Below are 23,455 nucleotides of genomic sequence, written 5' to 3'. Positions count from 1 at the left end.
TGATTGTACAATCTCTGTACAATTTTTTTTTTCGATTTACCAAAACTATGGAATAGGTGGACACACCTGAACAATCAATTCAATTTGTATCAAATCGGACAGGCCCTTGTACTACATAGTTGATGATATAGCTAAGGGAAATTGTATTATCAGATTCCTTAAAGGAAGAGGTAGGAAAGTAGGCAGAGATAAAAAAGGGGTGGTATAGTAATGAGGGAGGTGTGGAGGTGAGGGAAGTCCAGAGAGGTAAAACATGCCAAATTCTGTGTTGCAGTAAGACAGTGCATGATGGGATATGAAGTGTCCTAGATGGTCACATAATACTACCGGAAGTTAGGGGATGGCATGGGCAGAAAAGACATTAGAAAAGGCTTTTATTTATTATAAAAAGTGAAATTCTGCCCCAAAAGGTGAATTTACCTTTAAAAAAGATTACAACTGTCGACTATATTTTAATTTAGCATTCTCTATTGTCATCAATAGAAGCACATGTACCCTGACTCTGCAAAGTATCTTATGGTTCCAAGACTGAACAGGCTAGCTGTTATAGTTTAGATTAAGTTAACTCTGGAAATATGTTATTGTACTATACTGTATGTGCCATCTGAAATAAAGCAAATGTTACCACAATAAAGCAAAATGCTATGAGTTAGTGTGAGGCTGGATATATTCAACACTTAAAAGGCATAGCTGCTACTCATCTTATTTAAAGTGGCTCTAAACCCACTAACAAAAAAAATAAAAAACCTGCAAGACAAAGGCATAATGAGGTAGTATGCATAGTATACTAGCTCATTATAAAAATACTTAACTTAGATTGAAGCCCCCGCAGCGTCCTCGTACACTGGTCTGGCTGGCGACATCACTCCCAGAGGTATTTCCGGGTATCGCAGGCTCCGGCGCTGTGATTGGCCGGAGCCGCAATTACATCAGTCCCACGCATGCGCACGGGAGCCGCCAGTAACAGCACACTAGCTGAAGCAATGGCACGAACGTGCCATCGCTTCTGTGCGCATGTGCCGATGATGTCGGTACATGCTGATACAGGGGATATCTCCTAAACCCCCCTGTTTGTTCAGTCCGTCATTCAAAATCCCCCACCCCATGTCGCTCGGTCAATCGGAAAACCACCCACCACCACCCACTCGCCCTATGCCCCTCCGCCCACCTGCCCCACACCTACCCCATCTAGGTCGCGGGCAGCTTCCGTGGCTTCCTTTTGTGTCTCCTCCTCGGCGGCTTCCCCCTGCGTCTCCTCCTGGGCGGTCAATACGGTAGCTTCTCCTCCCGGCCAATCAATCCTGATTGGCCGGGAGGAGAAGCAGGAAGACAATAGTGAATATTATTTTTGCTATTGTCACGCAACTGGGTGGGCTCAGGGCGCAGTGCTCTGTGCCCCGTGCCAACCCTTTTTTGAAGCAAATTTGAGCCTCAGGCTCTGATCATGTGCTTCAAAAAAAAAAAAAATTGAAATCCATACATGTAGATTAGGGGCCGGGTGCATGGATTGAGGGAGGGGGCGCCCCTGCGCCTCTAATGGAGCGGCCACCTCCTGGAACCCCAAAAAATGTATTTGTACTCATGTTCCTGGGTAGAACTTGCCAGTCCTGCTCTACCCTATAGTATAATTAAGCAGAGACTACAGTAAAACAATAGAATGGTATTTTGACATTTATGATGAATAGACTTTTCAGTGTGTATTGCAAATATTACTGGCATTTTGGATAGAACAGATTTTACAGATTAGTCTTTTTTTTCCTGGCCATTACACCTTGATTACCAATTATAAACCATCTTTCCAACCAAACATGAGTAATACCACAACAATGGTAGAGGAAAGGGCTAGCCAAGCATTCCTGCATTGAGTAACTTTTTGTATAATTAGTGCTTCCCATTCAGAGGGAGGAGAATGTCTCAGACACATTGCTATGTTTGCAGGAAGCTATAAATAAATGATGCTATGAATTATTGCTAAAATTGGAAAAAATCAGACTAGTGTATCTTCAGCTCTTAGAACAACTACCTTAGCATTTAGGCTATTCTAACATTTAAATGTGGCAGGTTTTAGAAATTGAGAAAAGTGCATTTGATGAACAGGAATCAAAAGCAGACAGCAGCAGCAAAGTACATTCTATGCTGATGACAGCAACTTGTAAACCTAGGTAATTTTATATTGCTTACTACGTTTAACATGTTTTTTTTTTTCTCTAGATTTTTTTCCCCTAGTTGTGTCAGAACTTATAAAGCATGCTTCAGGGAACTGTCAGTTATTAGTCTGAACAGCAGTGAAATTGCAGAACAGAAACAGACCCATTTTTTTATATGCTTGATTCAGACATACTTGATCATTTCCAAAACACCACACCGGAGGTAGAATATCAAAGCCCTACTGGAATGTAGCTATTATGTACATGGATGTTTGACCTCTACTGAGCACTGAAACTGTTAGCTTCCATTATCTTAATATTAAAATACAAAATACCATTTAAGAAGTAAAAAACCCAAAATCATAATTTATTGTGGAATGGAATGTAAGTGAGATTATTTTTCAATGCAGAAAAGTCCTGGCAACATGCATTTACACACCAGCATCTTCTTGTTCCTGGTTTCTCCAAATTTTGTCTTCATGTCCGGCTATTTTCCTGAGAGGCATCCAAAGCAGTCCAGTGTGAAGGGACCACCACCATTCCTGCCATTCAATACAAAAAGTCAAGGTAAGAGGTTTAAAATGCTGCTTTATCGATAGACAGCACCTTCCTTTTTTATACTCTGTCACTAACTTACTACGTTATAACAGACTCAGCCTTTACTGTTGTTAAAATTGCATCTAAATCTTTTAACAAGTACAAGTATTCCAAAGCTGTTTATTTCCTACTAATGTTCTTTTTATGGACACCTCCAGGTAAACATACTGTATAAACTACTTTATTTTATTATTAGGTTACTTTTTTTTTTAATTATCTATATATTACATTAGTTAACTCAAATAATAAACATAATAAATCATGCAATCCTTGTACAGTTTATTCAGCTAAATCTTTGCTAGCCCTGATACAAAATTACTTAGCAATTTCAAAAAACAAAAGTAAAAGTAAAACTTTTGGCTCTTGGATTTGCATATCTACTTGGTGAAGCAAAAACAAATTGTAAATGTAGATGAACTAGGGATGAACTAGGGATACAAAACATACAATCGTACTGTATGTAAAAAAAAAAAAAAAAAAAAAATACCGAAAGCTGTATTGTTAAAATGATTTAACTTTAGCGTCAGTAGGTATTTTACAATGATATGATGATATGAATGCTATATTTTTTTCTGCAGGTCATATAATCAGAGCGTGAAAATAGGAGAGCAAGATTGTAATCTCTTGCTAGTTTAGGATATGTTCAATGACCACCTTAAAATGTAAAAATGATATAACAAACATAACATTTAAAAAAAAAGACAATATCTTCTACAATGTGGGGTGTGTCTTGCATATCAGTCTATAAAATGAACATAAAACTCCATTCATTCTTGAATAAATATCAAAAACTGTAATCTAATTTTACAGAAGATCTGTAACAAAAGTTATTTATAATCATAAAAAAATATATTCAGGTAAGCAAATTGCATTTTATATATGATTCTAGTTAAGTAAAATACAAGATCAATATATGTTTTAACATGCTGAAGTGTATGTAAAATGCTGACAATGCAAACAAGTATTTTTACTTAACTGTTAAAACGAATACAAATAATATTTTTTTTTTCCAGCCTGAGTTGCATACAATCTAACAACTGAAAGTGCTCTATAATAACAATTTTATGCATACATGTGGTGATAAATAAATCTTAATGACTTTACATGTATAAAGCATAAACAAGACACTTTTTAAACCAGCAAGGTGTTTAAGCGTAACGGTAAATACACCAAATTCCTAAGCTCAACTCCTGGCATTAATGTGGCTTTCCTCAAGTTGCTCCTTCTAAAAAATAAAAAAAAATACAAGTCTGTTAACTAATTGCCAACCACACTGGCCCTTGTGTGTATATCTGTACAATGTTGGCAGAGATATAATGACAGGTAGTGTGGTGATTGGTAAATGCTTAATCTATTTTACAAAGCACTGTGGAATATGCTGGTGCTATATAAATGCACTAATGTTGATGTATACTAAAACAGATATTACCCCATTGCTACTCTAAGTAAATTACCTATTTTGAAAAATGTGGCCTCTGAAACATAAGTACTGTGTTAATGTGGCCCTACTCTGCCTCTTTAGTACCTAGACCACTCTGGCCCTCCTCAATTACCCCCTGTTAATGCGAGCCCACTAGTACTGTGACCCTTCTGCTAGTATAAGCCTACTGGTAAGGTTACTTCACGAATTACTTATCAGAAGCCTTCAGGTAATGTAGCATTTGTTCAGACAATGGTATGTTTCTTTGGGTGAACATATCAGCATTCAAGATGAGTGAGTCAATAGGCACCTTGAGTTGCACTGTCTATAGTCACTTCTGCTCTCTCTCTATCAGTTATTAGATACAGTAGCACTGTGCACTGTGTACAGATAGTGTATTGCAGAGACTGTAGATCTTGTCTGCAGTCTTGGTTGTTGCTTAATACACTGCAGTGTTTCAAAGTCCACTGGGAAGTCCTATGGCTTTGCTGAATAGCTAATGCATGTATAATTCCCAGGAGAAAAGGCATGCTGTGTCATACTAGGTACAAGTAGCATCTCAAGCATGGGAGCAGGTGGAGAGAAAAACTTTGGTCTTTGCACTACTTGGTGATATCAAGATTATAATAGGAACATAAACGCCCCGTACAAAGTTTATTCATCCTTTTGAAGTAAAAGTAAAAAACAAAAACAAAAGAAACACTTTTTGCACGGTAGGTAGAGCAAAAAGTATGCAATATTTTTTTTAATATAAAACGCACATACATACAGAACATGCATAAATATTTGGATTAAAAAACTGCAACTCTTAAACAGAAACATAAAATGCATTCACCAGGAAGTCTGTAAAAGAAAATGATTATATTTGCCTATTGATACTTTTATGTACTTTTAAACATATAGCATAACTATAACTATAAGGTGAAACTTTTTTTTTTTTTTTTTTGATAGAGGGTAGAGGGATTGGAACACCTGTCAGGTTTTTATTGCTGCCTGATTCACCTTTTCTGTTCATCTTATTTACCATTATCAGCAAAAGTGAACGTAAATAAGATCCCACATTTTGGGTTGTCCTGAGAATAGTAATAGAGGGGACATTTTCCAATGGGGACACTGATTCTGGTGACCCTGGTGACAACCACTTTACGTTACATGTGTGTAATTTATCATCTCTGTATAGATAATCTTATATATAATATTATATATAACATTTTTAGGTTTCAATTTATTTGTATATGACAGAAAGAAAAAGCATTGATTCACTGTAATATTTATTGAATAGGAAATAGCCTTTTAACAGTAGCTGGAAAGGAATAGTTTTATATACTATAGCAAACGTATTATTTTCTAATTATATATGACCTTTGCATTCAGAAAATATATGCTTAGGTGGTTATTAATTCATGTTCAGGTCTGTAATTTGCATTTAACTAGAGCCTATAAAAAATGGTTAAACTGAAAAGGCCACCTGGGGTGTAAAGGGAAAGCATGATGTTGTCATTCTGCATGAAGAATGATTTGTATGTATGCTAAAACGGAATCTTCAGTAATAATCCATCTGTGTAGAAATCCAAAGCGGATTTCCTAGACATAGTTATCTCATCAGTGCAAGACAGGCAGTGATCCAAAAGTTGCTTACTTTAAATCTTAAAGGGTAGCTCCACTTTCATGGAAGAAAATATATCAAATAAAAACAACACTATAGTTACATTAGTTATGTTGTGATTTAATGTTATTAAAAATGACCTTTCCTTTTCAATCTACAGCACTGTCATTTTCTGTAAAATGTAATGCAGGAGGTATACATAGGAGGTCTATACATAGTTGGTGAACGGAATGCTTCCAAAAATGTAATTTTCTCAACAAAAGTGGTGCCACTCCTTTGAAAGAGGGTGCAAGAGAAACTGTGTATGTTGTTTATAGTAAAGAATCCCCTTTTTTTTTTCATTTTTCAAAACCAATTCTAAAAATGAAAGAGGTATGATTGTTATTGGCAACTAGGGATGAGGTTTGCATTCCTGGCCATGCAGGCTTTGCACTAATGATTGCATGTTCACAATTCGCAAACCAGGGTTTACTAAGTGGCCAGATTTAGCCTGTTCGCCTATGGAAACCTCTGGATGCTACTCTAGCAGCAAGTCTAGCCAGTAGCCACACAGTATTATGTTGTTAAAGTGCGCTATAACAACCAATGAGTGTGCAAAAAAAGGGGGGTTTCATCCAAATCCATACCAGACATTTATTCTAGATAGGGGTCCAGTATGGAATTTTAGGGGACTTCATGGAAAAAAAGAAAAAAAGCGTGGGGCCTCCAAAATCCATACCACAGCCTTATCCAAGGATGCAGCCTGATTGGCTAGGAAAAGGGCGCTGTGAGAGTGAAGCCTTCCCTCCTGTACCATGACAGACCACATGCCCCCAACATGGTGAGGGTACCCTGCCAGGAGAGTCCCCCTGGCAAAGCACCTTGTCTCCATGTTAATAAAGACAAGGGCCTCTTCCCTACATCCTTGGCTGGCGGATGTGGGGGTCTGCTATGGCGGAGTTTTTGGAATCTGGAAACCCCAGATATCCACCTCCTCTATGTGAATGAGTAATGTGGATACATAGTACCGCAAGTACTCACTCACAAAAACGTGTAAACAGTAAATAAATACATCACATGTTTCACAAAGCCCTTTATTAAAAAAAAAAATCTTGTTCTACAGTGTAAATCCATCATCAATTGCATCATCCAATGATGCAGATCCATGTTAATCATGATGAATGGTGCCTGCTGAATAGCCCCCCCCAAAAAATCCAACCCCCAGTTACAATCTGCTATCAACTGTCTTGTTAACACAAATTAGATTTCCCAGTCTCATAGCTGAATATAGACATGTAAAACAATGTGCATACTTGTGCAGCTTCCATGATTTGTAATGCTGTATCAGTTCCCATCACTTCACATTGTAATGCCATACATTCATACATTCATCGACATGTCATACCCATAAATCACAGAATAAGCATTAAGAGTTGCAGTATTATAATGCCATATCCCCATAGGTGTGTGCAGCCTATTGCATTAGGTTGTGCACCCCAAAGCTCAAACTAGGGTTGCCACCTGTTTGAGATTCACCCGGACAGTCCGGGTTTTGAATCTTGTGTCCAGGTTTCAGGCGGACTGAAACCCGAACACATTATTCAGACCAGGATGTGGCTCCCCAAGTGATCAAGATAGTCACACACAAATCTGTTGCCATCCTAGAGCTGGGGCGGTCTGTCTGGGGCAGGTTCGACATCACTGGGGGTGGGGGCAGGGTGATGATGTCAGAAAGAGCAATTTGGCCACACCAAATGTTCGCTTTGGCAGGCTATTCGCACCACATTACTACTCTCTTTGTGGCACCCAAAAGTGTCCCAGGCCGCTAAAGTGTTCAGGTTTGGCTTGAAGAAAAGATGGCAGCCCTAGCTCAAACACACATGCCTTTCTCTGCAACCTCAGCTGCACTGGACAGTGAATGAAGTGCTCTATGCTTGCTGTTCATTCACAAACTGAAGCATAGTAAGCATAGTAAACACTGTTAACTATGTTTCATTTATTAATGAACACAGCGAGTGAGTGTGTTCACTGTGTTCACTTATAAAAGGAAGGCGCTGGTAAATGACAAATTTACTACCCCCTGCTCCAACTCTATATCCTGAAACATCCCCCAGAGCAGCAGGGGGGGAGGAAGCCAGCAGTGCTGCGGGGCAGGGTGTCATGGTTATGCAATAGAGTTTTGTCTGTGAGCTTACCTGTCTCCATGTGTTCATCTCTAAAGACCAGCTGACTCTCACCTGACTGGTTTTATAACCTCTCCTCTAAGCATGGCCCCACCCCAGGCCCTATCAGGGAACCCTATATTAACCTGTGCACTGCAAGCCAGCAGTGCTGATCAACCATTGTGTGTTAGCTTTCGTGTGTACTTGCTGTGTTTCCTGCGTCTGATTCCAGTTGCTGACTTTGGCCTGTTCTCGACTATTCCTGTCTGCTCGTGACCCTGACCTTTGGTGTGTCCCTGACTATCCTGTTTGCCTGTGACCCTGAACCTTGGCATAAACTCTGTTGTCCTTGTCTGCTTGTGGCCCCGACCTTGGCTTATTCCCTTACTATCCCTATCCTCCTGTTTCCTACTGTGGGTGTGAGCTGGGGGACCCTGGGGGTCGCGACCTGGAGCCAGTTGCAGCCCAGTCCATCCTCACCACTAGAGGCTCTGTTGAGCACCTGCTGACTCTTAGACTCTACGCCCCAGGGAATATTACGCTCTAACCCCGGTGGGATCCGTGCTGGTGTTCCAGCTTTTTCCTGATCCCTATGGTGTGCATCTGTCACCTAGCCACAAGGTGACCTGACACAGGGGAGCTAACACAGGGGAAGCCCAGACAGAAGAGGGAATCGGCACTGCATGTAGTGATTAGGGGACACCCCCCGTGCACGCCTACGCATATCCCACATGGCAAGGAGACCACTGAACGACTGAAATACATCAATGCTTCTTGCTTCAATTAGAATCTTCATCAGGAATTGATAAGTAGATGCACATTGCACAAACATACACCTGTTATTTGTATAATTTAAACACACCCAAGGAACTTTGTTTCAAATTTCTGGAGAAGAAACATTGCGATACATTAGACCTAACACTGAGTAACACTGTGATATGTGTATGCAGAACTGTGCAATATTTGGAAATGCTTAAAGCTAAACTTTTGAATTCCTTGCAAGTCATCAGTTTAACTTTAACCATGAATGATGGCCCTAGAATTATTGGTCTCAATCCATCTCAATAATAGCTAAAAGGAGTGAAGCAATTGTTGTTTATGCAGGTAGTGTGTCAATGTATGTATGAGCACGTAATAGTATTTGTTACTTACATTTTTTTGTTGTTTTTGTTGTTGTACCTAACTTTATTGTCGTCACATCAGGGGCCTATAGTCTCAAGTTGATAGCTTTGTCACATACATGGTGGAAGAGCCTGACACAGCGAAGTAGGCCTCTCTTATATCTCTGACTCAGAGGGCCCCTGATAGAGCAGACAGGTAGCGCAGGAGTGCAGAGTGGCACGAATGCCTATTGGTCTTGCTAGCAGCAGGGCTGGAAGGACTCTCAGGAACAAGCAGGGAAAGACAGTCAGTAGACCACAGCAGAGCATGAGTGCAGGATGGTCACCAGTGAGCAGGAGACAGGAGCAGACTGAGACTGTCAGTGGACCACAGTGGAGCAGGAGTGCCGGATGGGCACCCGTGGAATATCGGCAGAGGCTTGTAGCAGGCTCATACAGAGGCAAACGGATCAGGTACAGATGTGTAGACAGGAGAAATGTCAGGATGCAGGCCGAGTCTGTAACAAATCAGTGGAGCAGCAGCAAGGGGAACAGGTAGAAGTGTGATCAGAGGCAAGCCAGGATCAATGTAGGCAGAGTTTAGGAGTAGTCAAGAAAAGCCGGGTAGATAACAATAGTCAGATGCAGATTTACAGGTTGCAGGTATAAACAGGAATGCTTTAGACAAGACAGCACTGAAGAATAGCACAGGCTCAGTTTACATATGACAAATGTCAGTTGCAGTGAAAGGGTTAAGGGGACCTGAATGAGAGTGAGCTCTGACCAAATCTGCTGTTTTTTTGGAATACAAAGGTGTTTAGTAACCTTGTTTTTTCATTTGTTTGTAAAGAGCGTTTTGCAAATTGAAAATCATTGTTTATGAGTTCCCTTGTTCCTTTAGTCTTAAAGGGGTTGTAAACGGAGAAGGTTTTTTTTATCTTAATGCATTCTATGCATTAAGATAAAAAACCTTCTGTGTGTGGCAACCCCCTCTCCCATCACCCCCTTAATTACTTACCTAAGCCCCTTCTCTCTCCAGCGATGTCCATGAGTGTCTAAGCCCTCCAGGACACTCCTCCTGACTGGCTGAGACACATTAGCTCCAGTGGCTGTCAATCATATTCAGCCAATTAGGGGAGAGAGGGGGCAGGGCTGGGCCAGAGCTCTGTGTCTGAATCAATACACAGAGCTCTGACTTGGCTCGGGTGCCCCCATAGAAAGCTGCTGGCTGAAGGGGCATTCGATAGGATGGAGGGGCCAGGAGCAGCAAAGCGGGATCGAGAAGAGGAGGATCAAGGCTGCTCTGTGCAAAACCAACTGCACGGAGAAGGTAAGTATAACGTGTTTGTTATTGAAAAAAAAAACACAAGACTTTACAATCACTTTAAGAGCTGATGTATAGTACGTTTTATGGCGGAAGCAGTGCCTCTTTTTTAGGCTGCAGAACAAAATCAATGTAGAGAGACATTAGGTGTGGTGGAAGTGACATTTCTTATGTGCCTTGCCAATGTGCGCAGATCTGTACACCAAAAGGACCAATATCTGTCAACAACAACTAATTGATACTGTATTAATTGGGGTCTTTTCCCCTTTTATTTAGATTATTAGCTATGAGTGATTACAGTGCATTAGGCAGTTGCTACTGACAGTCCATTCAAGAGCTGCCTTTTTGCAGCACCTTATTGCATCCTTCGAAAAAAAAAAGTTAAAAAAATAAAAATGTGCACCCAAAACACTGCACACCTTCAGTTGACTGCAACCTTCTGTATGTATTCTTACATACACAAAAAGTGTTTGGTCTTTTCTTAGTTAAGCATATATAAAATACATTTATTGATTGTAGCAGTAACATTTGCAGTGGGTGTTTGGTAGTCCTCTGTGATCCAGGTCTAATTTGGTTAGTTAAAATTCAGTTTTTCAGTCACAAATCCCCCTGCTGCATTGAAGGCCCTCTCTGATGTGTCACGTACAGCAGGCTAGTGCCTCAGCAGGGCCAGGACAAGGGGTGGGTGGCAGGGATGGTTGCCCTGGGCGCAATGGTTTACTGTAGGGGTGCTGGTGTCTTCATTCTGTTGCAAGGCTGAAAGGAACAGTGACAGTGGCAGTGATTTTGACAAGTAAGTAACTGCTGGGCATAGGATCCCCTAAACTTCCACATCATTAACCGGGGAGGGGGGCACAGTTTGGCATCTTTGCCCTGGGCACTGGATGAACTTGTCATAGCACTGTGCTTCAGTAGAGCTTTGAAACCGAGTAGTCCATGGGTAAGATCACTTGTAAATGTTTTAGTCACAGTCTTGCTGCCCCTGTCCATGTTTACTTGAACAGGATATGGACAGTCTTGCAAGGCAAAAAAAAAGAAAAGAAAAAAAATTAAAAGTATACAAAAAATGTAAATCTCTATTTATTGTTTAAAAGAAGCATTAAACAAATTTTGATGGTGGGTGGGAAAATGTGGGACATGCCCAGGCCATGCCCTAATGAACTAGAAGAAGGGGGCTGTTTTCTCCAGCTGGTGGGGAATCAGTTGAATTGCAAGGCTGGCATACAGGTATGTATGTATGTAAACAGTAAAAAAGGGAGGACAGACCATATTGACCCCATAAAGAATGAGGAAGGACATCTGGTTACAAGGGATGGGGAGATGGCGAAGGTATTGAATTTATTCTTCTCCTCAGTCTTCACGAAGGAATCGGGGGACTTCAGTAACCAAAACTGCAGTCTTTATCCTTATGACACATCACAGGAAGCACCTTCATGGTTAACAGAGGACAGAATTAAAATTAGACTTGGGAAACTTAACATTAATAAATCACCGGGACCAGATGGCTTGCATCCGAGGGTACTTAGGAAACTCAGTCAAGTAATTGCTAGACCATTGTTCCTAATTTTTACTGACAGTCTACTGACTGGAATGGTACCAGCTGATTGGAGAAAAGCCAATGTAGCACCAATATTTAAAAAGGGCCAAAATACATCCCTGGCAATTACAGACCAGTTGGCCTAACATCAATAGTATGCAAGCTCTTTGAGGGGATGATAAGGGACTATGTACAAGATTTTTTTAGTAACGAGAACGATATCATTAGCAGTAATCAGCATGGATTCATGAAGAATAGTTCTTGCCAAACCAATCTATTAACCTTCTATGAGGAGGTGAGTTGCCATCTAGATAAAGAAAGGCCAATAGACGTGGTGTATCTGGATTTTGCAAAAGCATTTGACACAGTTCCCCATAAACATCTACTGTACAAAATAAGGTCCTTCGGCATGGACCATAGGGTGAGTACATGGATTGAAAACTGGCTACAAAAAAAAAAAGCCCTAGATGTCACAGCTACCCCTAACAGCCGGGAGAGAAGCCCATCTAGAAGAGGTGGTGAGGGGAGTGCAGGTAGGCCTAGACAGCTGGTGGTTATAGGGGATTCTATAATCAGAAGGACTGATAGAATAATTTGTCACCAGGATCGCCTCAACCAAATAGTTTGCTGTCTCTCTGGTGCTAGGGTTCAGCATGTGGTGGACCAGGTGGATAAATTACTGGGAGGGGCTGGGCATGAATCAGCTGTCTTGGTCCACGTTGGAACCAATGACAGTATACATGGAATGTGGAGGAACCTTAAGAATCAATTTAAGGAACTAGGCTGCAAGTTGAAGGGAAGGACCTCCAAGGTGATATTCTCTGAAATATTGCCTGTGCCATGCGCAACACAGGAAAGGCAGGGGGTGATTAGAGATCTGAATGCATGGCTAAAGACCTGGTATAGGGAGGAGGGATTTGGGTTTCTAGAGCACTGGGCTGACTTTTCATTGGGGTGCAACCTATATGCTAAAGACAATTTGCACTTGAATGGAAGGGGGTCTGCTGTGCTGGGGAGAGGTTTATGGGAAGGCTGGAGGAGTATTTAAACTAGGATTGAGGGAGGAGGGTGAACTAGAATTACATCGGCAGACAGGTCAGTTAGGGGTCAGACATTAATGGAGGGTGGAATGGGGATGGGGGAGGGTTATGGCAGGTGACAAGAAATTTCTCATGTTGCAAACAGCCATTGGAAACTATAGTGCCATTTGTACTACTAAAAATGATATGAAAAACACCAGAGCAAAATGTAATAATGCATTAAAGTGTTTGTACACCAATGCCAGAAGTCTGCCAAGCAAAATAGCTGAAGTGGAAGCTCTGGTGCATGAGGAAAGCTATTATTTAATCGGTATTGCTGAAACTTGGCTTCAATCCTCACATGACTGGGCTATTAATATTCCTGGCTATGCACTCTTTCGGAGAGACAGGGTAAAAAGGAAAGGTGGTGGGGTCTGTCTCTATGTGTTAAGTGATCTCAAAGCAAGTGTGAAAGAGGACCTGCTTGATGGAGAGTGTGATGAGTCTGAAGCATTATGGGTGCAACTGCATATAGATGGGCGTAGTTCAAAATTAATCATTGGAGTTTGTTATAGACCACCCAGTGTTAGTGAGGAGGTGGAGACTCAGCTCCTTGCACAGATGGAAAGGGCTGCAAGGGCTGGGACAGTGATAATAATGGGGGATTTTAACTACCCAGAAATTGACTGGAGTAATGGCACTGCTGGGACAGTTAAAGGGCAAAAATTTATAAACCTATTACAGGACAATTTTATGGTCCAGTTTATTGAGGCTCCAACTAGGAATAAAGCTCTGTTGGACCTGGTAATCTCAAACCATGCAGAGCTTATTACTAATGTCCAGATAAAGGAACACCTGGGTAGCAGTGATCATAACATGATTTCATTTGATGTTAGCTGTAAACAAGAAATACATACGGGAAAGATAAAAACACAACTTCAAGAGAGCAAATTTTCCAAGGATGAGGGCTGCTCTCCAGGATTTAGACTGGAAGGGAATATTTGCATTGATAAACACAGAACAGAAATGGGAATTCTTCAAAAAGACTGTTTGGGACCTCACTGCAAAGTATATTCCCAAGGGCAATAAGTTTAAAAGGCAAAAACAAAACCTATGTGCCTCACGGCCAAAGTTAAAAAAGCTATAAACAATAAGAAAAGAGCTTTTAAAAAATAAAAAAATGAAGTGACATTAGTGTCGTTTAAATGTTACAAAGAATATAACAGAATATGTAAAAAGGAAATAAGGATGCAAAAACTCAAAATGAACGACAGATTGCAAAAGATAGTAGGACAAACCCCCAAAAATTCTTCAAATATATTAATAGTAAAAAGGTCAGGTCTGAGCATGTAGGCCTTTTACAAAATAATCTAGAGTGGGTGACTGGGGACAAAGAGGAGGCAAATGTATTAAATACTTTCTTCAGCACTGTGTACACAAAAGAGCATGGGGAAGCTCATGTCCATAATGGGGGTGGTAGTGACACAGCCCCGAATAATCCACATTGGCTCAAAAGGTATATGGTTCAGAAATATTTAGACAGAATAAAGGTGGATAAAAGCACCTGCACCTGATAGCATCCACCCACGGATCCTAAAAGAATTGAGCTCTGTAATTTCAAAGCCGTTGTATTTTTAGGGACTCATTAATGACGGGAAAAGTACCACTGGATTGGCGCAGGGCGAACGTGGTGCCTATATTTAAAAAGGGATCAAATTCTTTACCAAGTAACTATAGACCTGTTAGTTTAACTTCTATAGTCAGGAAGATACTGGAGCGTTTAATAAAAGACCACATAGATGAGTTCTTGCTGGAAAAAAACATTTAAAGTAACGGACAGCATGGATTCATGAAAGACAGAAGTTGTCAGACAAACCTGATTTCTTTTTATGAAGAGGTAAGTAAAACCTTGGACAGAGGGGTGGCTGTGGACGTGGTATACTTGGATTTTGCAAAAGCATTCGACACAGTTCCCCACACTCGGCTCATGTGTAAGGTAAAGTCTACAGGCTTGGAAATATCAGTTTGTAAATGGATAGAAAACTGGCTAAAAGACAGAATTCAGAGAGTAGTGGTTAATGATTCTTACTCTGAATGGTCTAAGGTTATCAGTGGTGTACCTCAAGGTTTAGTGCTGGGACCCTTACTTTTTAATACCTTTATAAATGATATTGGGTCTTTGATCAAAAGTAACATTTCTTTCTTTGCAGATGACACCAAGCTATGCAGTGGAATAACGTCCTTACAGGATGTCTCCAATTTACAAGCCGACCTCAATGCACTGTCTAATTGGGCGACTATGTGGCAGATGAGTTTTAATGTTGAGAAATGTAAAGTTATGCACTTGGAGGCTAAGAATATGCATGCATCATACATACTAGGGGGAGTACAACTGGGGGAATCCGTGGTGGAGAAGAATCTGGGGGTTTTGGTAGATCATAAGCTCAATAAAAGCATGCAATGCCAAGCTGCGGTTTCCAAAGCGAGAAAAGTCCTTTCTTGTATTAAGAGAGGTATGGACTCCAGAGAGAGAGATATAATTTTGCCCCTGTTCAAATCATTAGTAAGACCTCATCTGGAATATGCAGTTCAGTTTTGGGCACCAGTTCTCAAAAAGGATATCGGGGAAATGGAGAAAGTGCAGAGAAGGGCAACCAAACTGATAAGAGGCATGGAGGAGCTCAGCTACCCTGTTTCCCCTGAAAATAAGACCTAGCGTGATTGTCGGTGATGGCTGCAATATAAGCCCTACCCCCCAAATAAGCCTTAGTTAAAGTCCTTGTAGGTCTTATTTTCAGGGTAGGGCTTTTTTTCGGGAAAACAGGATAGAGCTTATTTGGGGGGTAGGGCTTATATTGCAGCAATCACTGACAATCATGCTAGGTCTTATTTTCGGGGAAACAGGGTATGAGGAAAGATTAGAGGAACTGCATTTATTCACTCTTGAGAAGAGGAGAATAAGGGGGGATATGATCAACATGTTCAAATATATAAGGGGTCCATATAGTGAACTTGGTGTTGAGTTATTCTCTTTACAGTCAACCCAGAGGACACGGGGGCACTCTTTACGTCTAGAGGAAAAGAGATTTCATCTCCAAATATGCAAAGGTTTCTTCACAGTAAGAGCTGTGAAAATGTGGAATAGACTCCCTCCAGAGGTGGTTCTGGACAGCTCAGTAGATTGCTTTAAGAAAGGCCTGGATACTTTCCTAAATGTACATAATATAACTGGGTACTAACATTTATAGTTAAAGTTGATCCAGGGAAAATCCGATTGCCTCTTGGGGGATCAGGAAGGAATTTTTTCCCCTGCTGTAGCAAATTGGAGCATGCTCTGCTGGGGTTTTTTGCCTTCCTCTGGATCAACTGAGAGTATAAAATTGGGCATATTGGATTGTACGATATTTTTATTTTATTTATTTATTGTTTTTAAGGTTGAACTGGATGGACTTGTGTCTTTTTTCACCCTGAATAACTATGTAACTATGTACAAGAGCGAGTTCAGAGGGTGGTGATAAACGGGGACTACTCGGAATGGTCAGAGGTGGGTAGTGGGGTCCCCCAGGGTTCTGTGATGGGACCAATCCTATTTATTTTGTTCATAAACGACCTGTAAGATGGGGTAAATAGTTCAATCTCTGTATTTGCGGACAATACTAAGCTAAGCAGGGCAATAACTTCTCCGCAGGATGTGGAAACCTTGCAAAGAGATCTGAACAAATTAATGGGGTGGGCAACTACATGGCAAATGAAGTTTAATGTAGAAAAATGTAAAATGATGCATTTGGGTGACAAAACTATGAATGCAATCTATACGCTGGGCGGAGAACCACTGGGGGAATCTAGGATGGAAAAGGACCTGGGAGTCCTAGTGGATGATAGGCTCAGCAATGGCATGCAATGCCAAGCTGCTGCTAACAAAGCAAACAGAATCTTGGCATGCATTAAAAAGGGGATCAACTCCAGAGATAAAACAATAATTCTCCCGCTCTACAAGACTCTGGTCCGGCTGCACGTGGAGTATGCTGTCCAGTTCTGGGCACCGTCCTCAGGAAGGATGTACTGGAAATGGAGTGAGTACAAAGAAGGGCAACTAAGCTAATAAAGGGTCTGGAGGATATTAGTTATTCACTATTGTCACACAACTGGGTGGGCTCGGGGAGCAGTACTCTGCACCCCAAGCCCACTCTTTTTTTAAGCCTATTAGAACCCCTGGCTCTAGTCACGTGCTTCAAAAAAAAAAAAAAAAAACCCTATAGGAATCCATGTGTCCAGTGCCCTGCATGTAGATTAAGGGGCCGGACGCATGAATAGGGGGGCGATGCCCCTGCGCCCTGTATTAAGGGCCACCACTGATGGAAAGGTTGTTACAGCAGATGATGTGCTGTGTTTCAAGGCTTTACTGTGGGGAAGACTTGGCAGCCTATGGTTGTAGGGTTGTAAGCTTAATGTTTGCTCCTGCCTACCTATCCCTGTACAAAGACTCACATAAAAAGGTTGATGAGGCCAAAGGAAATAGAAATGAATCTACCACCAAATGCCATTATTTTTACTCAGTTTGCATTGGTTTTTGTGTTTGCTTACACGGGCAGGGATGGTCTTATGAACGAAAGAAATAAGATAATAAAAAATATAAAAAATAAATAATTGTCAACAAAAATGAAAATACATAAAAAAAATGTGATAGAGGGTAGAAATATATGAATATGGGACTGCCCAGGCCATGAACTGAAGAAAATGGGCTGTTTTCAATACTTGTTCACCATGTGTGATTCAGGATGGCAACATAATTCTACAAATATAACCTCAACTCCCCAGAGACTCTCCTTGTGCCATAATCAGGTACAATGAGAAGGTGGAAAAGGAAGAGGTGAAGGAGAAAATAGAGGAGATGTAGAGGGAGGAGAAGGTGGAGGACTGGAGGAAGGGGGCTGTTTTCATCAGTTCTTTACTGTATGTGATTTAGTAGGGCAAAAATGTGCACATATAAGCCCAGCTCCCCATTGGACCTGGTAGTCATACTTTACTTGGTGTAAGTCTTGCGGCTTTCACCCTAAGATTTTCTCCATGGGTTGGAATCCTCTCCCTTGTACAGCTTGACCTAGAAGACCAGTGTTTGAATCTCAGCACTATCAAAGGTTAGGCTTCAGAGACCGTGGCCACTCAGTTCTTAAGTAAGACCTTTGTACAGGGAATCTCCCATGTGGCTGTTCTTTCCTCTGTGACTCAGTGGGATCGAAATCCGGTTCAATCTGTGCTATAGAAAATGTAATTTGAACCCATTTGACACATTCCACTCTCTACTCCTGCCTACTAGATGGTGCCTGAAGGTAGTGCCCAGTTTGCTTTGCCATCGCTGCCATTTTGCTTGACTAGGGCAGGGACAACCTTACAATGAAAAACAATTAACGTTAAACTCTGAGCTTTAACACAAAAATGTCCTTGCAGAGGGGTCCTCCCACACTGCAAGGGTTAAATGCTTGTTATCTCCAAGGGGTAGAGAAATAGGATCTAGGGATGAGCCCGATGTTCGAGTCGAACATAAGTTCGACTCGAACATCGGGTGTTCGCCGATTGGCGACCCTTATGTGGTGTTCGCGGCAAATCGAAAGCCGCAGAAACCCGTTAAAGTCTATGGGACATTAACATGAAAAACCAAAAGTGCTCATTTTAAAGGCTTATATGCAATTTATTGCCATAAAAAGTGTTTGGGGATCCGGGTCCTGCCCCAGGGGACATGTATCAATGCAAAAAAATGTTTAAAAAATGGCCGTTTTTTCGGGAGCAGTGATTTTATTAATGCTTAAATTGAAACAACAAAAATGAAATATTCCTTTAAATATTGTGCCTGGGGGTGTCTATAGTATGCCTGTAAAGTGGCGCAGTTTTCCTGTGTTTAGAACAGTACCACAGCAAAATTACATTTCTAAAGGAAAAAAAGTAATTTAAAACTGATCGCGGCTGTAATGAATTGTCGGGTTTTGGCAATATAGATAAGACTCGTTGAAAAAAATGTCAGGTCCTCCCCCAGTCCATTACCAGGCCCTTTGGGTCTGGTATGAATATTAGGGGAACCCCTGAACCAAAATCCATACAAGGCCTTTCAGGTATGGATATTAAGGGGAACCCTGCACCAAATAAAAAAAAACTGGCGTAGGGGTCCCCCCCAAAATCCATACCAGACCCTTTAGGTCTGATATGGATTTTAAGGGGAACCCTGCACCAAAATTTAAAAAAAATGGCGTAGGGGCACTCCCAAAATCCATACCAGACCCTTATCCGAGCACGCAACCTGGCAGGCCACAGGAAAAGAAGGGGGACAAGAGAGCACCCCCCCTCCTGAACCGTACCAGGCCACATGCCCCCAACATGGGGAGGGTGCTTTGGAGTAGTCCCCCAAAGCACCTTGTCCACATGTTGATGGGGACAAGGGCCTCATCCCCACAACCCTTGCCCAGTGGTTGTGGGGGTCTGTGGGCGGGGGGCTTATTGGAATCTGGAAGCCCCCTTCAATGAGGGGACCCCCAGATCCCGGCCACCCCCCTATGTGAATTGGTAACGGGTACATTGTATCCCTACCATTTCACAAAAAAAATGTCAAAAATAGTAAAAAAGACAGGAGACACTCTGGGACAAAGCCTTTATTAAAAAATGAAAAAATAAAAATGTCCCACCTCATGCCGCTCACTACCTGAAAAAAGAAAAAAAAAGCCGCAACAGCTCTGCCTCCATGGGAGGCTCCCGCCGAGTAATGCTTCTTCTCGGTGACAGCTGTTATATAGCTGAGGGCGGGGTCACTCAGTGACATAAACGTGCGACCCCGCCTTCCTCTGACGTCACGTGGTGTCAGAGGGGGGCGGGGTCACTGAGAAGAACTATTTACCCTGCATATGGAAGGAGCAAGCGTGCAATCACAGCCATGCGTGGCTTAGAGAGGAGGCAGCGCTGGACTGACTGCATGGTTAGAGGAAGCCTTCTGGAGCATACATTATGGTAAGTATTGCTTCTTATTCTAACTGCTCTAGACATAATAAGCATTTTTTGTTAGTCTGGGGTTCAGCTTTAAAAATGTAAATAAATATTGCATTTTCTGTAAATATGCAATAATTAAATGTGTAAAACTATTGTGTAGGGACTGGAAGTATATCAATCTGGGGCTGTGCAAGCCAGGAATATTATGATAAATGTGGGAGAAGTTGCAGTTAATATTTTCTTGTATTATCACTTTAAAAAAGTCTGATAGACTTTTTGCAAAAGTTCCATATTCAACCAGGTTTGATTCAGGGACACATTAGTCACTCCTGCCACTGTATTATGAGCGCTAATGCTATTTTCTTTTTTATCCAGTGTGTTGTGTCAGATATGCCCAACAACCTATCAGCTACAAAAAACTGCAACCTGCCACAAACATAAAACATCCTCCAATCTATGACAGTGGAGATCAACCTCCTCACTGCCTCTTTTATATATGCCCCCCTCCTCACCTCTGCCAGTTGATGCTACCTGACTTTTCCCCAGTGTTGTGGAAGGGTAGGCAACCTATGACCAAAGAAAGTTTCCCCCTGCAACTATGCCTCTAGTGCCCTTGACTTGATGAAACAAATAAATATTATTATGAAGACTGGCCCATTTCCTTCTCCTCCTCAAAGCCAGCACTGATCTAATAACAAAAAATAAAATAATAGAAATAGAAATATACTCTAATTTTTATGTCAAATTAAAACTTGTCCTTTCTCTCACTCTTATATTGTGATCTTAGCAAGATGCTTACAAACTGTCAAGTTACTGTCAACACATGTGGTTATTGTCTCTCAGATAATACATTCTAATGTTTATTTCAAGATGCTTTGTCTCTCCCGCTTCTATTGCACTCTAGCCAAGTTCTCAAACCTGTTTCTGTATAACCTGTGCAGTCACATATCCAAAATATATAATGTTGCAGTGAACAAATACAAAATGAATCAAAAAGCAAAAGATTCTGGATGGCTGCACTTTTTTTTTAAGCTCATGGGACAGGTGGTTAACAGATGGAGCAGGGGACAAGGAGGTAGACGTGTTTCACGCAAATGTTAGCGCTTAGTCATTACCTATTGGAGCTAGTCACCACAATCACCTATATACTGCTGTAGTGAGCCATCATTAGGTTACAGGTGAACTAACCAATTAAAAACAGTACTCAAAACGGTATCACAAAAAAAAAACCTGGCTGCAATACACAGTACATACACTCAAACCTTATGTGAAGAGTTCGGTCCAGATCCATTGCCAGAAAGAATCTGATTCACCAACTCGGATCAAAATCGACACATCATTCAAAATCATTGTATAGTAGCAACAACATATTCAAAACAATAGAAAAGATATATACAGTATATACAATCACACTGATGTTAAAGACAAATTATTTTAAAAGCAAAGTGTTGAACTTTATGAGGACCAATACTGACATATTCTCAAAATATATATACCGTATACGTGTATAGCCTCGGATAAATGTCACTGGCTATATAAATAATACAACAGCTATCAAAATACTACTATTTATAGAAACACATAAAATCATGCGAAGAAGAGAAAAAGAAAAGGAAAAGAAAATAAAAAGGGGAAAAGAAAGAGAAAAAAAAGGGAAAGAGAAAAAAGCAACAAGCACATAGCGAGGGAAGGTCAACAAATGCGTATAAGCTGCAGGAGATCTTCTTAAACATAGAAAAGGGAAATGAGTGCTAATAGGCTGCAGGAGATCTTCTGAGACATAGAGCTCCTATAAAGAGGATGATATACAGCAAGTGAGCTGGGCTAGCACCTGAGTAGTGTGTGTGGGGATTAACTGGAGATTCACTCATCTGGAGCGGCTTTCTTTGAATCAATGTGAAAAGTCTTTACAAAAAAAAAACAGATGCTCGGGGCGCATGCGCGGCGCGAACCGAGGAGGACGCAAGGACTGAGAGCTCCGTGAGCCGCGGAGACTAACGGCACTTCCCCGGGGCGATCAACACTTGCTATCTACCTAAAATATCCCCGCACCCCCGGCGGAACACTCAGCGCATGACGGGCACTAGAAATCGCCGTGGAAAACCGGCCCAAAGATCCTTAACGTCCTATCTGTTAAGAGAGAGGGAGAGAAGCATGCAGGCCCAAGATGGCGCCCGGAAGACACAGTCACAGGCACATTCTCCTACAGCAGCTTTCTCACCATCGCACTCCCAGGGAGACAGTGAGTACACATTCCAACTGACTAAGGCTGATCTAGATGAGAGCTTGACTTTAATGTATGATAAGATCGCCCAGAAGTTCCAATCAGAGCTCCACAAGTCTACCAACACGCTGTCCTTGGAGATTGCGGCCCTGGGTAGCAGAACTGACTTACTAGAGACAAAGCACGACGAGCTCTCTTTAGTATATTCTGACCTAAGGAAGGAACATGAGTCCCTATCTGACACAGTCCTACAGCTCCAAGCTCACATCGAGGACCTCGATAACAGAAACCGCCGCAACAATCTTAGGGTGCGCGGAGTACCCGAATCGGTCACCGACCTACTACCTGCGATACAAAAGATATTCCAATCCCTTTTGCCAGACTCCCCACTATCGGCCTTCTCCTGCGACAGGATTCACAGGGCCCTTCGCCCTCCCCCCCCCCCAGAGAAACCACCAAGGGATATAGTACTCTGCCTTAAGGACTTCCTGGTCAAAGAGGAAATACTTAGAGCTTCACGGAACACCCCTAATATTCGTCTGGAAGGTACCCCGATTCAAATCTACCCGGATATCTCCCCTACCACCCTGGATAAGCGCAGGAGGATGAAGGAGGTTACCTCTGTTCTTCAAACAGCCAGTATTCGCTACCGATGGGGCTTCCCCTTCAAGCTGCAGGTGCCTCACAATGGCACAACTTACACTGTGACCACCCTAACAGAAGGAAAAGAATTACTGGTGAAGATGGGCCTCCTTGATGCGGCTTCCCTGCCCAGACTACCCTCCACTCCACGTCACTCAGCTATTTGGGCAACCCCTCCACCTAGAAGAGACCGCAGAGATCAACGCCGTGACTGACGACAGGACACACTCTTCCTTGGACTTTTTCTTTTTTTTTTTTTTTTCCTTTTTTTTTTTTCTCTCTTTTTTTACCTTTCTTCCTCCAGGTTATCAAGAATTGAACATCTCCCAACATGCTGAAAGAAGAGTGGACTCTCCCGGCTCATTACGGACTCCCGGTTGCGCCAGTATGATTGTCCCTACACTCTTTATTAATGAGAACTGGCTGGCTCCTTATCTAGTCAGTGATGCTGGAGCTGGTAGATTCCCCACAGGTAAATTCCTCTGCAGAATTTATGTCTGTACGGATGACACGAACGTTACCACTCAGAGTGTCGGACCTTTTGGTCCGAATGGACACTTTTTTTTGGGTCCATGGGATGTTTTTCCCCATGACCCCCCGGTGTTTTGTTTGGCCACTTTTTGGCCCAGTATTCAGGTTTCTAGTTTTTTTGTTTCTCTATGTTTATGATTTTACGCTCTTGCTTTTTTTTTGTGTTGTACACACCAATTGGCAATATCTTAGTGA

General features: G+C 41.7%; 1 protein-coding gene across 2 annotated transcripts in view; it reads left to right on the top strand.

Moving 5' to 3' along the window:
• The window catches only part of COL10A1 (collagen type X alpha 1 chain), a 167,218-nt gene that overhangs the window by 96,920 nt on the left and 46,843 nt on the right, over nucleotides 1-23,455 (top strand). Inside the window, exons 1-2 of one of the 2 annotated variants that reach the window (XM_073627117.1) lie at nucleotides 1,980-2,162; nucleotides 2,558-2,714. In XM_073627117.1, coding sequence (XP_073483218.1) covers nucleotides 2,573-2,714 — 142 coding nt within the window. In that variant the 5' untranslated portion in view covers nucleotides 1,980-2,162; nucleotides 2,558-2,572. Of the gene's footprint in view, nucleotides 1-1,979; nucleotides 2,163-2,557; nucleotides 2,715-23,455 lie in introns of those variants that run through there. The other variant, XM_073627116.1, reaches the window with a different exon arrangement.

The sequence above is a fragment of the Aquarana catesbeiana genome, linkage group LG04 (assembly GCF_042186555.1).
Source record: "Aquarana catesbeiana isolate 2022-GZ linkage group LG04, ASM4218655v1, whole genome shotgun sequence".
NCBI lineage: Eukaryota > Metazoa > Chordata > Amphibia > Anura > Ranidae > Aquarana > Aquarana catesbeiana.
This window is presented reverse-complemented; position numbering and strand designations above follow the sequence as displayed.